Here is a 16,287-nt window from a genome sequence, read left to right on the forward strand (position 1 = left end):
GTGTGGCCATCAGCCAGTCACTGCCTTCCACCCTATCAATCCGGAGGGCCTCCCACCGTTCCTGGTGGCTCATTTCAATCGTGTCTGTGTTAGTGAATCTACTTGTGCCCTTTTCTGTACTTTAAACGTTTGCTGGGTTTTTTGAGCTGGCTCTGGATTTCTGCATTGGGACCTTGTTTGCCTGGATGGCCCTTTTCTTTTAGGCAACTCCATTTTGCCTTTTGTGCTCTACGGAGCTTACTTTTGTTTTTTGAGAGTTTTTTTGGTAATAAGCCATTTTACGAGGTCTGTCCAAAAAAGAAACTAAACTTAAAAAAACCCGAAACATTTATTAATATGTTTACAGCTTAATCAGACTTGCCTCCTTCAAAGTATTCCCCTCCTCTATTTATACATCATTCCCAAAGTTATATTCCATTTCTTGAATGCGTCCTGGAGCTCGTTTTGTGGAATGTCACATTAATCTAATGCGAATTTTCTATTGTTTAAAATCTGCGACTTTTCAGGGTGGATTACAACTTCGGGAACAATAAAGGAGTCCCACTTCATCACCTGCTCTGTTATTTGAATGATCTAAGATCTCCTGACTGACTCTGACACGGTTCGCTCTTTGCTCACCTGTCAGGAGACGCAGCACACATTTTGCTGCAGCACAATGCATCTGTGTAACATGACCTTTTACTGATGCCTACGTCTTCAGCATCTTCATGGACAGTGTGAGGGACAGCTGGTAGCCTGGAAGGACAGGAGTACACAGCTTACACGGGGCCTTCTCTCCTCCCAGGACGCTAGATGGCAGCCAACCCAGACTGGGATTCCCACGTGGGTGCCCACAAGGCATGCCGTGTATTGTAGTCCCCCACAGAACCCAACAGGGCTGTCCCCCAGGGCGAACTGTGAGATTTGAGAGTCCCTACTCTGTAGGGCTCCAACCTCACCTGGAAGTGCTTCAGAGCCCCAGCTTCATATCATCAGAAGTACTTCCGTGGATTGGATAAAAGGGGCTGTTTGCCACAACTCAATGAGCCGGACTCAGGAGGAAGGAGGACAATGCTAGTGTGGACGAGTGGAGGCCGTGACAAAGGAAGAGAGAAGACAGACAAAAGAACAGCATTGCTGTGTGCCTGCTGGGTTTACTGTACTTGTGGCTGTGGTGGGAAACGCTTACCTGAAGCATTTCCTGCAATAAAACTCTTTCATTCATTTTATACTTGGCTCCGAGCCTTTGTGTTGGATGTTTGGGGAGCTGAAGTGCCCCCTGGTGCCCAGAACAGTTAGGTGACGATTTTCTGGAATGAAAGCAAGCACTTTCTGCTCCAGTTATGTGATCGTCTGCCTGATTTGAAAATTGCAAAAGGCCCAGGACACAGGCTCACACTACTGCCACGTACTCTCTGACTAACTGATATGGTGTGATTGAGCAAGTAGTTAGGTTAAAGCTGATGGTCACCGCTACACACCACCAGTATCGTGAGTCTGCCAGCCTGGCTCATTGGCACAAGTTCAGTTTCTTGTTGGACAGGCCTTGTATTTTATAAAGTTATGTGTCAGCCCTTGTTGCTAGCCGGGTTTGAGTATTTTTCTCCTGTAGTGGGCATTTTTGGAAGTGCTTTTTAGGACTTGTGTGCTTTGGGACTCCTAAGTCACAACACCAACTGCATATCAGTACATAACGACAAATCGTACTGTGACAGAGAATTAAACCTGTTTAGTCTCGAGCCGAGGAGACTGCGTGGGGACCTCATCCAAATCTCCAAAATGCTCAAAGGCATTTAATAAAAGAGAGCCAGCAGAATGTTTTCCTGTTTAAGGCTGACCCACATGCTTGAGGACACCTAGTGGAAATCAAGGGGAAGTGCATTTAGGACCGAAGCCGGGAAACACTTCTTTACGCAAAGAGTTGTGGGAATCGGGAACAAACCACCGAGACATGGAGCTGAAGCAGAACCTCCGCCGATCTTAAAGAAGCATCAGGATGAGTTATCGGGACAGCCCGATGGACTGAATGGCCACCTCTGGTTTGTCACATTTCTCATGAGTCTGATGGACTGAACGGAGTTGTAAAACAAGAGACATAAGGGTCGACACTGCGACCACAGACACGCCGTAGTTTCCACAACCCAAACAAACCCATCACAAGAGGGCAGATCATCATCGACTCACCTTGGCATATCATGGCGGGCACGGTGCCTTTCAGTGGAGGCTTTTCTTTTTTCAAAGCCACAGCGGTCAGAAATAACATGGAAAAGCCTGATCATCTTTCAGCGGCTGCTTTATTGATAAAAGCAGGTCGTCCTGGAGCAGGATTACCAAAATAAAAACAAATAAAAACAAAAATAAAGGTGTATCTCTCCATTCAAGTCAAGGAAAATGTAGTCTGTTTTTTTTGTTTGTTTGTTTCTTTTCTTTTTGCAGCATCTAAGGATAAAAGCAGGTTACAGTTCCACTCATATGAGAACCGACAAATACAGTGTTGCTGAAAACTGCGGCTATTTTATTGCATGACAGTCAGTTCCTTACAAACGTCTCACACACTTTTTGCAAGTCTAGGATTCTCATGAGAAACAGTATCAAATACTGAGATTGAAAACATTTGAAAAATACTTTCTGTATAAAACAGACCTCAATCGGGAAACGGGGGCACCGTCTCGCGGCCGATCCTCTGACATTTTTGTAAGGGGGGGCGGTGGGGGGTGGGTTTGTGTGTGTGTGTGCTTCACCGTGAAGAAGAAGGCAAAATTGAGAACACAGTTCAAAGCACCTGGGCACCCACCTCGGCTCGTGCCAGGCAGCCTTCAAGAAATCAACCTTTTTTTAATGCTGCGTGGGAAATGTTTCGTAAAACGCAAAAGAGAGACGTGGCGCCTTTCCAACAGCAGATACGTTTTTACGGTAATAACCGGTATGGCGACCTTGTCGAAACTCCGCCATACCCTCCAGAAGCCTGCAGTCTGTCCTGGTGATGCCGCTGATTTGCTTGAAGGCTGTTTCAACAAGAGGATTGACTGGCATAGCAACCACACACACTGTACTGTACAGCTGGCACCTCTTTAAACTCATGGGTTCATTGTTTAAACTATTCACTTATTTTATATTAATGCACTATTGGCTACTGTTTGTGCTTAAAAAAAAAAAAAAAAAGCATTAAAAAGGTTTCAATAAGAAATGTGTCTTTAGACTCATGGATGCCTCGGAACAGACGGCTCTAAGAAGGACATGAATTGTTTTCTATTTTTTTTTTTTCGTTTTTTTCCTGTTTCCTTTAATCGAAAAAACGCTAAAAATGTCAAATCAGTGAAAAAAGAACCAAAAAAAAAAAATATATATATAATCAAAAACTGAACTCGGATAACCCCACCCCAACCACCCCACCCCGAAAAAAAAAAAAATAAAATAAAAATCACAAAATTTCTACATCCTGCATCAACGTTATGGCCCAATAATTTAAGAAAATATATATGTAGTGTCTCTAAACTTTCATATTGCTTTGTATCTCCTGTCACCCCTGGCTCCCCTGTGCACCCAGGACACGTCCCCATCCAGGACCTGGAAGTCTGTGGGCCCGGGGTGAGGTTGGGGGGGGGTTGGGGGAGGCCTTTTATTTTTTTATGTTCTGGTGGCTGGTGGAGATCCTCTGATGTTCTGCTGGCTTTCTTTGGATGTGTGTGTTCCACCAGTAACCAGGATACAAGATGTAAGCTCCTATGTTTCATGGAAGAAAAACAGTCTGCTTCTTTTTATTTTTTTTTTTGGCAAATGTGGAGAGTGTCTGTCTGATGATGATGATGATGGTGATCGATCGATCGAGATTATTATTGATGATATTCGAATTATTGTTGTTGTTATTATTATTATTCATTTCCTTCTAATTCAGTGTTCAGCATCTGTCTTCTCAAAAGAGAAGCTATGAAGAGTCAGGAGCTTTGGGTTAGGGGAGATCTGCGTGGCTTCTGGCAGCAAGGCCTCCCCTCCCAGGTCCAAGGAGTCCTTTGAATCGCAGGAGGGGGCGCGTCTCCTAAGACAGGTGTCTCTACTGGGTAAGGGGGAGAGGCCAGAGTGAAAATTGGGCAGCACCAGTGGGTCCTGGCACTCGGGAGGGTCTATGGAAATGCAAGGGGGGCTCATTTTTTTCTTCCGCCTCGGCGAAGGCTGCTGAAAGCTTTCCGCCCGTGAAACAAACCCCGAGGATCCAGAGCTGCGCTGTGGGCTACTTTCCACAGAGGAACAGATCTCGATGGAGTGTCTCCGGGGATCGTCCAGCCACGAGGAAGGCCGGGCCACCAAGAGGCGACGGCCTTGGGTGTCCACACTGTGGTATTTTTTTAGGTCTCTCAGGCAGGTACTAGGACCCCTAATCGAGTCTAAAGAAGGGAGGCCTGAAGATTGACCCCCTGTGATGATGTGGGTGACTTCTTGGTCAGCAGGGTCCTGGGAAAGCTGCTCGCTGAAGGGACTCCTCCGGGCTGGCTGAGGGCTGGGGTATTTGGAGATGTTGTATTGGTTGTGCGGTTGCTTCTGGGTCCGGACGCTTGAGCGGCCCATTTTAGGAGAAGCTCCAGGAGTTGCGGGAACAAGCAGTACTGCGGGCTGGAGGACGGAGAGATCGCTCTGCTGGTTCCTCTCTGCAGAAGTAACCGATTCCTTGGCTTCACCGTAGAGGGTATCCAGGGAGTCGTTGGTCACCGCCACCTACATTGGGAATGGAGAGCAAAAAGGGAGGTGATGGGAGGAGGAGGAGGGGGATTCAGTCGTGTGGGAGAGGAAGGTGGAGGAATATGGACAGGAAAGAGTTAGAAAGGTCAGTAGGTCACTTGACTGGTTATTTGGGCAGCCTGCATACAAAACAAAGCAACCAAGAAAACAACAAAATAAGCCAAAATATCTTACTGTGTAACCCCGTTAGCCAATCAGATGCTTTGTGACCAAGCTCTTCTGCAAATACACAACCCACTTTACCGATAATGGCACAAAATGAAGGGTCAGTGTATGGAGGTCATTTTTTTGGTTGCATAAAGCATCAGTGGAAGGAATGATAAAAAGGTAGGGGCGCAAGCAGAACAATCTTTGGACAATCAGGCAGTGAGCATGCGCAGGTGGCACGTGAGGGCACCTCGGGGCGTCAAAGGCACTGATGACTGCCCATTTGTGAAAGAATAAGCCAATCAACAGCGATAACTTACTGAAGGTCCCAATTCACTTGACAATTGCCAGCATACAGTTGACTCAGAAAGTCTTCAGACCCCATCACTCTCCGCACATTTTATTGTGTTGTGGATTCAATTAGAAAGGATTGTGATTCCCCGTCAATCTATACTCAGTAACCCACAATGACAAAGTGAGAACGTGTCTCCAGAAAGGCTGGTAAATATATTAAAAATGAAAAACGGAAATCTCTCATTCACAAAAGCATCCAGAGTCTTAATCCAGTATATTGTAGAAGCCCCTTTGGTGACAATTGCAGCTTCAGGTCATCTTGTGAAAGTCTCTGCAAGTTTTGCACACCTGGATTTGGACAGCTTATCCCATTCTTCCTGGTAGATCCTCTCAAGATCGGTCGGAAGTGTCGCCAAACTGCCATCTTCAGGTCTCTCCACAGAAGTTCAGCCTGAGCTTTGACTTGGGGCTGAGACTCGTCCTGAAGCCTCTCTTGTGTTATCTTGGTGTGTTTGTCGTGCTGAAGGCAGAACCGTCACTCAAATGCGAGCTCTTGTGTACTCTGGAGCAGGTCTTCCTCATAGACCTCTCTGTATTTGGCTACATTTGCCCTTCCATCAATTCTGACCGATGTCTCTGACCCTGCTGCTAAGAGGCACCCCCATATCATGTTGCTGCCACCATCAAGCTTCAGTGTAAGGATGGCATTAGAAGGGTGATGAGCAGAGCATGATCTTCATCAGACATAGTGCTTGGAATTCCACTCAGAAAGTTCCATGTTTGACTCATCTGACCAGATAGTGGCAGAGTGGTGGCTCTGGGGCTTGGGATCTGCACTGGTAATCAGAAGGTTGCTGATTCGAATCCCGTAAACACCAAAAGTGGCACTACTTTGTCAACCTGCAAGGAAAACTTGGGGGTTGGTGACAGCATTGGCACTCCAGCCACCATAAAAACCTCCCATTGGTTCCATTCCATCTGAACTGGTGTGGTGCTGAGGTGTCACCCGCTGCATGGCTGCACTCGGGTCCTAATCTGGGATCCTGACTTGGTTTGTCATGTGGTGGGTGCAGCAATGCGCCGTATCAGCGCAGCACTCAGAGGCATTTAAATACCATTTGGCAAACTCAATGTGCGAGTTAACAACTCTACCATAAACGCCTGATTGATGGACTTGTCCTTCTGACAAGTTCTCCCATCTCAGCAGAAGACTCTGAAGCTCATGACATTTGGGTTCTTGATCACCTCCCTGACCAAAGCCCATTTACTAAGTTTAGTTGGAAGTGTCTCAGTAGTTCCAAACTTCTTCCCTGTCACCATTCTTGAGGCCACTGTGCTCCTGGGAACACTCAGATCTTTAGAAGTGGTTTTAATTCCCTTGCCCTGATCTCTGCTCCATCCCAGTCTGATCACAGAGGTCTACATCAAGTTCTTTGCACTTCATGGCTTGGTTTTTGTTCTAACATGCAGTTGGAATTGTGGACCCTCCATACTCCATTCTAAATGACGTCCAGTCAATTCAATCTGCCACAAGTGGACTCCAATCAAGTTCTAGAAACATCTCAAGGGGAATTAGAGATTTTTAATAAATTTGCAAACCTTACTGAAAACAGCTTTTCACTTTGTCATTATGGGTAATTGAGTGTTGATTGATGGGCAAAAATGGACAATTTATCCGTTCACTCTAATGAAAGAATAAATCTCAGTGTGTCCATTTACTTGCCACGCCTCTGTCATTTCAGTCATTCACAGTAATAAAGTGCATTGCATTTGTCATTCCAACAGATGGTGCATGGCATACATTAACACTGCTTTTACGAATCCCATAGTAAATGGCATGTAACAGAGACACATGTACTGCGCGGCGCACTGCAAACGTTAACCCTGAGGTCTACAGTGATTACTTAGACTTCCACCTGTCTTAGATGGGCAGCACAGCCAGTTTAACAACAAATCTGCAACATAATAAAGTGTGCAGAAAGTGAAGGGGTCTGAAGACATTCTCAATTCGCTGCTCCTAAAAAGTGCATGCTGCTCAACAAAAGGCGATGTTGACTTTCACGCAGAAATAGCCGGAGAGCCCACACTAACTAGTGTCCAGTGCTCCCAGTCCATAGGAAAAAAAACACAATTACTTTCATCAAGGGGTCCTTATCATACCAGCTCATAAAAACAAAAATGGCTTCCTTCGTTTGAAAATTCAAGATGGAAGGTTATGCACGCTATTCATCTGTGATGGGAGATGTGTATGCTGGCCATGTGCACTTAACAGATTAGAGCAGGGGTGTCAAACTCCGGTCCTGGAGGGCTGCAGGTTTTCATTCTGACCATCTTCTTCATTAGTGACCCGTTTTTGGCTGCTAATTAACTTCTTTTGCCTTCATTTTAATTAACGTCATTCAGACCCCTTAGTTGTTTCTTCTTCCTTAATTAGCAGCCAAACAAAAATGAGACACAAAACGAGGTGCCACGTGACCAGCTCACCTGTGCCCATCACACAATATCTTAAAATAAAGAAGAGTGAAGGTCTCAGTCAGATTGATCTCTCAGGTCACCAAAACATTTTGATGTTGTTCTTAAAATAAACAGAAAAATCAACAGTCTGCTGTGGCAGAATGAGAGCAGCAACAAGCCATGGAATTACAGAGCATCCGGAAAGTATTCACAGCGCATCACTTTTTCCACATTTTGTTATGTCACAGCCTTATTCCAAAATGGATTCAATTCATTTTTTTTCCTCAGAATTCTACACACAACACCCCATAATGACAACGTGAAAAAAGTTTACTTGAGGTTTTTGCAAAATTTATTAAAAATCAAAAAACTGAGAAATCCCATGTCCATAAGTATTCACAGCCTTTGCTCAATACTTTGTCGATGCACCTTTGGCAGCAATTCCAGCCTCAAGTCTTGTTGAATATGATGCCACAAGCTTGGCACACCTCTCCTTGGCCAGTTTCGCCCATTCCTCTTTGCAGCACCTCTCAAGCTCCATCAGGTTGGATGGGAAGCGTCAGTGCACAGCCATTTTAAGATCTCTCCAGAGATGTTCAATCGGATTCAAGTCTGGGCTCTGGCTGGGCCACTCAAGGACATTCACAGAGTTGTCCTGAAGCTACTCCTTTGATATCTTGGCTGTGTGCTTAGGGTCGTTGTCCTGCTGAAAGATGAACCGTCGCCCCAGTCTGAGGTCAAGAGCGCTCTGGAGCAGGTTTTCATCCAGGATGTCTCTGTACATTGCTGCAGTCATCTTTCCCTTTATCCTGACTAGTCTCCCATCCCCACAGCATGGTGCTGCAACCACCATGCTTCACTGTAGGGATGGTATTGGCCTGGTGATGAGCGGTGCCTGGTTTCCTCCAAACGTGACTCCTGGCATTCACACCAAAGAGTTCAATCTTTGTCTCATCAGACCAGAGAATTTTGTTTCTCATGGTCTAAGAGTCCTTCAGGTGCCTTTTGGCAAACTCCAGGTGGGCTGCCATGTGCCTTTTACTAAGGAGTGGCTTCCGTCTGGCCACTCTACCATACAGGCCTGATTGGTGGATTGCTGCAGAGATGGTTGACCTTCTGGAAGGTTCTCCTCTCTCCACAGAGGACCTCTGGAGCTCTGACAGAGTGACAATCGGCTTCTTGGTCACCTCCATGACTAAGGCCCTTCTCCCCCGATCGCTCAGTTTAGATGGCCGGCCAGCTCTAGGAAGAGTCCTGGTGGTTTCGAACTTCTTCCACTTACGGATGATGGAGGCCACTGTGCTCATTGGGACCTTCAAAGCAGCAGAAATGTTTCTGTAACCTTCCCCAGATTTGTGCCTCGAGACAATCCTGTCTCTGAGGTCTACAGACAATTCCTTTGACTTCATGCTTGGTTTGTGCTCTGACATGAACTGTCAACTGTGGGACCTTCTATAGACAGGTGTGTGCCTTTCCAAATCAGGTCCAGTCAACTGAATTTACCACAGGTGGACTCCAATGATGCTGTAGAAACATCTCAAGGATGATCAGGGGAAACAGGATGCACCTGAGCTCAATTTCGAGCTTCATTACAAAGGCTGTGAATACTTATGTACATGTGCTTTCTCAATTTTTTATTTTTAATAAATTTGCAAAAATCTCAAGTAAACTTTTTTCACATTGTCATTATGGGGTGTTGTGTGTAGAATTCTGAGGAAAAAAATGAATTTAATCCATTTTGGAATAAGGCTGTAACATAACAAAATGTGGAAAAAGTGATGCGCTGTGAATAACAGATTTAATGAAGAGAAAGAATCGGCTTCTCATTAAGAGATTGGTTGGAGTTTGAAATCCCAGCTTAGCTGGTCGTCTGTCGGCTCGTGTCACATCTCATTTCTGTTTGGCTGTCATTTAATGAAGAAAGGAATCAATTTAGAGGACTGAATTCTTAAAAAACAAGGATATTAAAATGAAGGGAAAAGGAGTTAATTAGCAATGAAAACTGTTTGCTGATTAGGAAAAAGGTTAGAATGAAAACCTGCAGCCACTGCGGCCCTCCAGGCCTCGAGTTCGACACCCCTGGATTAGAGGAACAGATCAAAATTGAAACATACCCACAAGGGGGCGCAGCTAAGAACTTCTGCTTTAAGGTAATCAGTCCTCACTGCTGCTGCTTCAGAGCTGAAGGCCTGTTAGAACAACAGCTTCACAAGAAGACAGTCCTACAGAACGGCCTTGGCACCAATGCGCTTGGTCTGAACACACTTCAACAGCTGAAAAGAGCATTAGAATATATTCTTAAAAGGCCTTTGGCTTAAGTGAATAAGTTTTCACGTGGGGGATGATTGTGAGGAAGTGTCCATCATATGGCAATACCAACAAGGCCATGATGACTAATGGTGAGAGTGTTACATATCGCCCCCTGTCTGCAGAAGTGCTCCTATAGCAGGGAAGGCAGGAAGTTAAAAGCAGGAGTATCTGTGATGACGGAGGTATGGCGGGTCTGCGCTGTGGCAAATGAGACTTAGCTGGATGGGGAGGAGTGGGGACGAGAGAAACAGAAAAGAGAAGGAAAACAAAGAGTTGGTAAGAAAGGACACCCGAACGACACGTGCCTCAGAGAAAGAAATCAATAGACATACATACACGGGTACTTCAGGCTCCATTCCTGACTCCATTACAGCCTGAATCAGCTGCTTAAACTGTGGGAGGTCACACTGTTGAAAGAGGGAACTCGAATGTGTCAAGTGCCTTTGCTGGGACTTTTCTGTATCCTGGCAGTATGTACTGTATGTATGTATTGTAATTGTATTGTAATGTATGGATTGGATTAGACTGGACTACCAATACTGGTGCTCTGTGCAAGAGAGGACAGAGCCGGCTATACTTCCTTAGAAGACTGGCGTCCTTCAACACCTGCAATAAGATGCTGCAGATGTTCTATCAGACAGTGTGCTGGGGAGGCAGCATTAAGAAGAGAGACGCCTCACGCCTGGACAAACTGGTGAGGAAGGCAGGCTCTATTGTAGGCATGGAGCTGGACAGTTTGACATCTGTGGCAGAGCGACGGGCGCTGAGCAGGCTCCTGTCAATCATGGAGAATCCACTGCATCCACTGAACAGGATCATCTCCAGACAGAGGAGCAGCTTCAGTGACAGACTGCTGTCACCGTCCTGCTCCACTGACAGACTGAGGAGATCGTTCCTCCCCCAAACTATGCGACTCTTAAATTCCACCCGGGGGGGGGGGGGGGGGTAAACGTTAATATTATTCAAAGTTATTGTCTGTTTTTACCTGCATTATTATTACTCTTTAATTTAATATTGTTTTTTTTTTTTGTATCAGTACGCTGCTGCTGGAGTATGTGAATTTCCCCTTGGGATTAATAAAGTATCTATCTATCTATCTATCTATCTATCTATCTATCTATCTATCTATCTATCTATCTATCTATCTATCTATCTATCTATCTATCTATCATATAGTGCCATTCCTATCTATCTATCTATCTATCTATCTATCTATCTATCTATCTATCTATCTATCTATCTATCTGTATAATAAGATCTTTGATCATCACATGTTCTGTACTCACCACTAACCACTAATAATAATAATTCTTTTCCTGGTCATTATGTCTGTGGAGTTTGCATGCTCTCCCTGTGCCTGTGTGGGTTTTCATTTTGGGCTCTCTGTTTTCCACGCACATTCCCCAAAAAACTTGCAGGTTAGGCATGAGTGAGTGTGGACATGCGCGTGATGGGGTCCTGTGGTGGACTGGGAACATGTCCAGTACTGCCAGACCGCCCCGCACCCCAAGATCCTGAACTGGGTTTGAGAAGGTTCAGGTGTTTATTTTTTGTGAAGAGAGTAACTGAAAAACATAAAGAAACTGGACATGCCATTTTATCTCCCGCCCTCACAACCACACCCATGCATGATTCTGTGTGTATCACACAAACACCACAACTAATACTACTTGTTATGTTATTTGTATAGAAACATTACTAGTAGAGTGCCCTGGAGTGATGCTCACTTATGGAAAGCTGTGATGGTAAAGCCCTGTCACCTTCCTGTGCTCGCTCTGGACAAACACGGACACAGCTGCACTGTAGCCATTCATGACAGCATTCAGTATGGAAGGCGCTATATAAGTTAAAGATTATTTATTAAAAAGTAGAGGAATATTACGACCTGACTTTATCTAAGAAGAACATGCATACTGCTTGCCTGTCGTCATATTTACAATGTCTCAACCTGCCACTGGAAATTAAGGAGAGCAGAAGCAATGTGCCTGTTACTTGTTACTCTTCTTTTTTTTAATAATTCCATCTCCTCTCTTTTTGTTTTTAGGCAAATACAATTTTGTAAAGAATTCTCTAATAATGTGTAATTCTAAATACTGTCATAAATGCTAACACGGTAATGATTTTGAACTTTATACACACTGCATTTTGATATTTACACAATTATCTTAAATGTAAGCTTCAAGCACAAGCTGAACAATTATTTCACCGGAAAGGAAATTAGAAAAGTAAGATTTATTTGGGAGGAAATGAAGCATTTTAATCACTTAATACTCTTCAATGGTAATGTTTAGGTATTAAATAGTCCACGTGTTGGGAATCGCAGTTTTGGATGATAAATGTGGGCCTGATGTTTCACCAGCCGCTGTGCGTCTCCTTCTGTTGATGAACGCGACGCTTTGCTTCATTGTACAGTTGGGCGCCCTCTTGTGGAAAGAAGAGGAAACAAAATGCAGCATGCAGTCTCTTGCACTTTAAGCCTTCATTTTCCCTGACACAGGCTTTGCATGTTTGACAGTAGAGTTCCCTTTATTTTATGAGGATAACCTAAGAATTATACGCACTTTTGTGATCATTTTTAATATGTTGGCTGTCCAGCTTTCTCCGTGCACAGGTGGTGTGTCTGCGGTTACAGGGATCAAGTTTTCACCTCAATCAGTCAGTCTCCCTTTCCATTTACTAGGATTAAACATGGCCTTTCTGTCCTCTGTCCGCACCAAAGAAGAGCAGCGGGTACTGATTCACTTTTTATGGCTCAAAATCTACAGCAGGCTTTCTCCACAATATGGAGGCAGTGCTTTACGATTGCAGTGAGAAGTTCCAAAATGGTTGGACAAGTGTTAAACATGAAGAAGGAGCGGGACGTCCATCCATGTCTAGTGACGATGACAACACTGAGCAAGCCTGTTCCGTGATTCTGGCAAACTGACCAGTCCTGGTTCTGCATATGACACCATCCACAGCCGGCTTGGCTTTCATAAAGGCTGTGCAAGATGGGCCCTGAAACAGCTCACAGTGGAGCTTAAGCCCGAGGACCGCTGGGGGGCATTAACAAACTTGTGCAGTGCTGGGCCAAGTGCAGTGAAAGGCAAGGGGACAATGTTTGAAACATGTGTCTGTATGTTCTCTACTTTAATTTTATTCTCTCTATTATAAAAAAAAATCTTGGAAGGAGACGATTCACGATTTTCTCGGAGACACTTTAACGTCCTGTGAGACAAACAGACAGCTGCTTTTAAACGATCGACGTGCAGCGAGACAAGCAGAACACGCAGCTCAGCAGCAGCAAGACAGCAGCTGATCCGACCGCATCTCCTTAGCATGCGTTCAGCCGCCCTCTTAACAACACGAGCAGCAGAGACATGGAATGGCTGGCGTGTAGAGCGCCCCCCCGGGAGTTTGGATCTAGCGAAGCAAGCAGAGGGCAAGGCCCCCTAGTGCTTTTTAAAAACAGAGTGTGAATAATTATGGACTTTCTCTCGTATATATTTATATAGTGCCTTCCAGAGAGAAAACCAAGGCAGAGCACTAAAGAACGGAATTAAAGAGGACCGGAGATCCTACTACTATGACTACTTTACTATGTCATTTAAGACTCTTTGTCATTAGCCGCTTAGCCTTTAGGAGGATTTCCAAGCTCCCCAGTAGCTGATAGCTTCTTCTTTTTCTTCTTCCTCTTCCATATGTGAGGTCGTTGCTTTATAGGTTTCAATGCGGTTTTTACTAAGGCCAGATGCCTTTCCTGACACCAACCCTCCCCATTTACTCCAAAATGGCAACTCCAATTTAAAGGCTCTACACTACAATGTGAGGGCTGCATGGCGGTGCAATGAGGAGACCAGGGTTTGTGTCCTGGGTCCTCCCTGCATGTTCTCCCCGTGTCTGTGCGGTTTTCCTCCAGTTTCCTCCCACAGTCCAAAGACATGCAGGTTCAGTGAACTGGTGACACTAAACCGGCCTTAGCATACGTGTGTGTGTGTGGTGTGTGTTTGCTGTACTGCCCTGGGTTTATTCCTGCCTTGTACCCTGTGCTAGAAAGTGACATGACATGACAACTACAGTGGGTATGTGGTATATACATACATTTCTCAGAAAAGTGAGTGACAGCTCGCTCGTACTTATTTCACATTTGCACTACCAGTCAAAGGTTTGGACACACCCAGAAATTTGCATAGTTTTCATAGCAGTTGATATCTTTTTTATCAAGATACCACTAAACCGATTTAAATATTCATCCAAGATACTACTAGTGTTACTAATGACCATCCATCCATTATCCAACCCGCTATATCCCAACTACAGGGTCACGGGGGTCTGCTGGAGCCAATCCCAGCCAACACAGGGCGCAAGGCAGGAAACAAACCCCGAGCAGGGTGCCAGCCCACCACAGCTAATGACCATTACTGCTTCAAATGGCTGCTTTTTAGTTTCTCATTCACACGTGACTACAAAGCCCTATTTTGAGCAGCCATTCCTTAATGGTCACCTTCCTTAGCTTACCGTTAATTAGTCCTGTATAAATGCTGACTGGTTATTAGAGAAACCTTTGTCATTGCATTAGCTCTACTGAGACTGGTTATTCTGTTCATTTGTGTTGCAAGGTACCGGTATTCCTAAAGTTCAGTTCTGGGTTCTGACAAAAATGGCCAAAACAAAACGGCTTTCTTAAGACACGTGTTGTATTACTGCAGAATGAAATGGCAGATTTCATACAAAGGTGTCTATTACTGTCTTGAGATAAGAGGACAAACTGGACCTGAGCAGGACAGAAAAAGATGGGGAAGGCCCAGATGCCCAACTGCGCAGGAGGACATGAGAGTGTGTGGTGTAAGAAATAAACGCCTCACAGGTTCTCAGTTGGTTTCTTCCTTAAATACACACCAAATGCCAGTGTCGTCTGCCACTCACCTGCCGTCGCAGCATCCTGTGTGCACTGGAGGGGCATCTTGGTGGGGGGATCTTGGGGATGCTTTCTGAATCAGACTTGCTGTGGGGACTGATGGGCCGGAACAAATCCAATGGGACGGCCAAAAGGTGGGTGCTGGTGTCGGCTGGCTGGGATTGCACTGATGTGGTGGAACCTGCAAAAGAGAAGGTCACATTCAAGTACACAGTTAGGAGAGAATGCCATTTACTAAAAGAGATCGTCACAAAACTCCCTAAGCACATGCGGCACATTCCAGTCATGCCATTTTGTTTCAAGCCTTCATGGGAGTTTGTTTCAGATGTTTTGTGATTTGATAACAACTCAACCACGAGAGACCTGTCAGCTCTGCGTCTTGATGTGGTGTTATCTACCTTCACGTGATTCTCGTTATCCGTGGGAGTTATGTTCCTGGAAAACCCTGTGGATATGGAAAACATGGATACGGAAGCATTGAACGTAAAGGGAAAAATGGGGTTTCCAGCTCAGGGGGAGGCCCAGTGAAGAGCGACACACCGGCCCTCCGCTCTCACCCCTCGAGGCTCGGCAGTGGTGCCCTACAGAAACCTGGTTACGACTTTTACTTCCTCCATGGTAGTGGGGTGTTGTTCCACGTTAGCCATTATGGATGTAGTGACAAGTCAAGCACAACGACACCTTTTACTGGCTAACTAAACAGATTACAATATGCAAGCTTTCGAGGCAACGGAGGCCCCTTCTTCAGGTAAGACGTCATCAGTGTGAGCTTATGACCTGCACTTACAGTAACTGGGGACTCCTCATGCGTGGTGAACAACTGCAAGTGCTGGTCCCCGTCACGGCTTACCCACGGCTCTCTGTGTGAGGTGGACACACGATGATCCTGTCGCACGCATGCATCCCTGGGCATCTACGGGCGTCACAGCCCCCTTATTGCTTCTCTGCTGTGCATGACCATGAATTGGCAGGATAAGACCGTGGATAAGCTAAATGGGGTACGCTACTCTTTTGTAATAGTGGATAAACAAATCCATGAAAACAGAATCCGCAGATAGTGAGGATTCATCCATCCATCCATTTTCCAACACGCTGAATCCGAACACAGGGTCACAGGGGTCTGCTGGAGCCAATCCCAGCCAACACAGGGCACAAGGCAGGAACCAATCCTGGGCAGGGTGCCAACCCACCGCAGGACACACACAAACACACCCACACACCAAGCACACACTAGGGCCAATTTAGAATCGCCAATCCACCTAACCTGCATGTCTTTGGACTGTGGAAGGAAACTGGAGCGCCCGGAGGAAACCCACGCAGACACGGGGAGAACAGGCAAACTCCACGCAGGGAGGACCTGGGAAGCGAATAGTGAGGATTCACCTTTTTCTTTATTTTTTTCCTGTCATGTCTTACATGCTCCTCCTGTACTGCTTGTGGTTCAGGCCTCGCTCCTTTTCTGCTCTCATGGT

The 16,287-nt window shown here is 45.5% G+C and overlaps 1 protein-coding gene across 14 annotated transcripts in view; it reads right to left on the reverse strand.

The window, feature by feature from the left end:
* Positions 1 to 2,254: 2,254 nt before the first annotated feature.
* Positions 2,255 to 16,287, reverse strand: part of cacna1g (calcium channel, voltage-dependent, T type, alpha 1G subunit) — a 453,630-nt gene continuing 439,597 nt past the window's right edge. For 13 of the 14 annotated variants that reach the window (XM_051936495.1, XM_051936491.1, XM_051936490.1 and 10 more), the window contains 2 exons: positions 14,824 to 14,996; positions 2,255 to 4,689 (listed from right to left, as the gene is read on the reverse strand). In XM_051936495.1, coding sequence (XP_051792455.1) covers positions 3,871 to 4,689; positions 14,824 to 14,996 — 992 coding nt within the window. In that variant the 3' untranslated portion in view covers positions 2,255 to 3,870. Of the gene's footprint in view, positions 4,690 to 9,621; positions 10,137 to 14,823; positions 14,997 to 16,287 lie in introns of those variants that run through there. The other variant, XM_051936494.1, reaches the window with a different exon arrangement.

Source organism: Erpetoichthys calabaricus, chromosome 14 (genome assembly GCF_900747795.2).
Source record: "Erpetoichthys calabaricus chromosome 14, fErpCal1.3, whole genome shotgun sequence".
In the NCBI taxonomy this organism is placed as follows: Eukaryota; Metazoa; Chordata; class Cladistia; order Polypteriformes; family Polypteridae; genus Erpetoichthys; species Erpetoichthys calabaricus.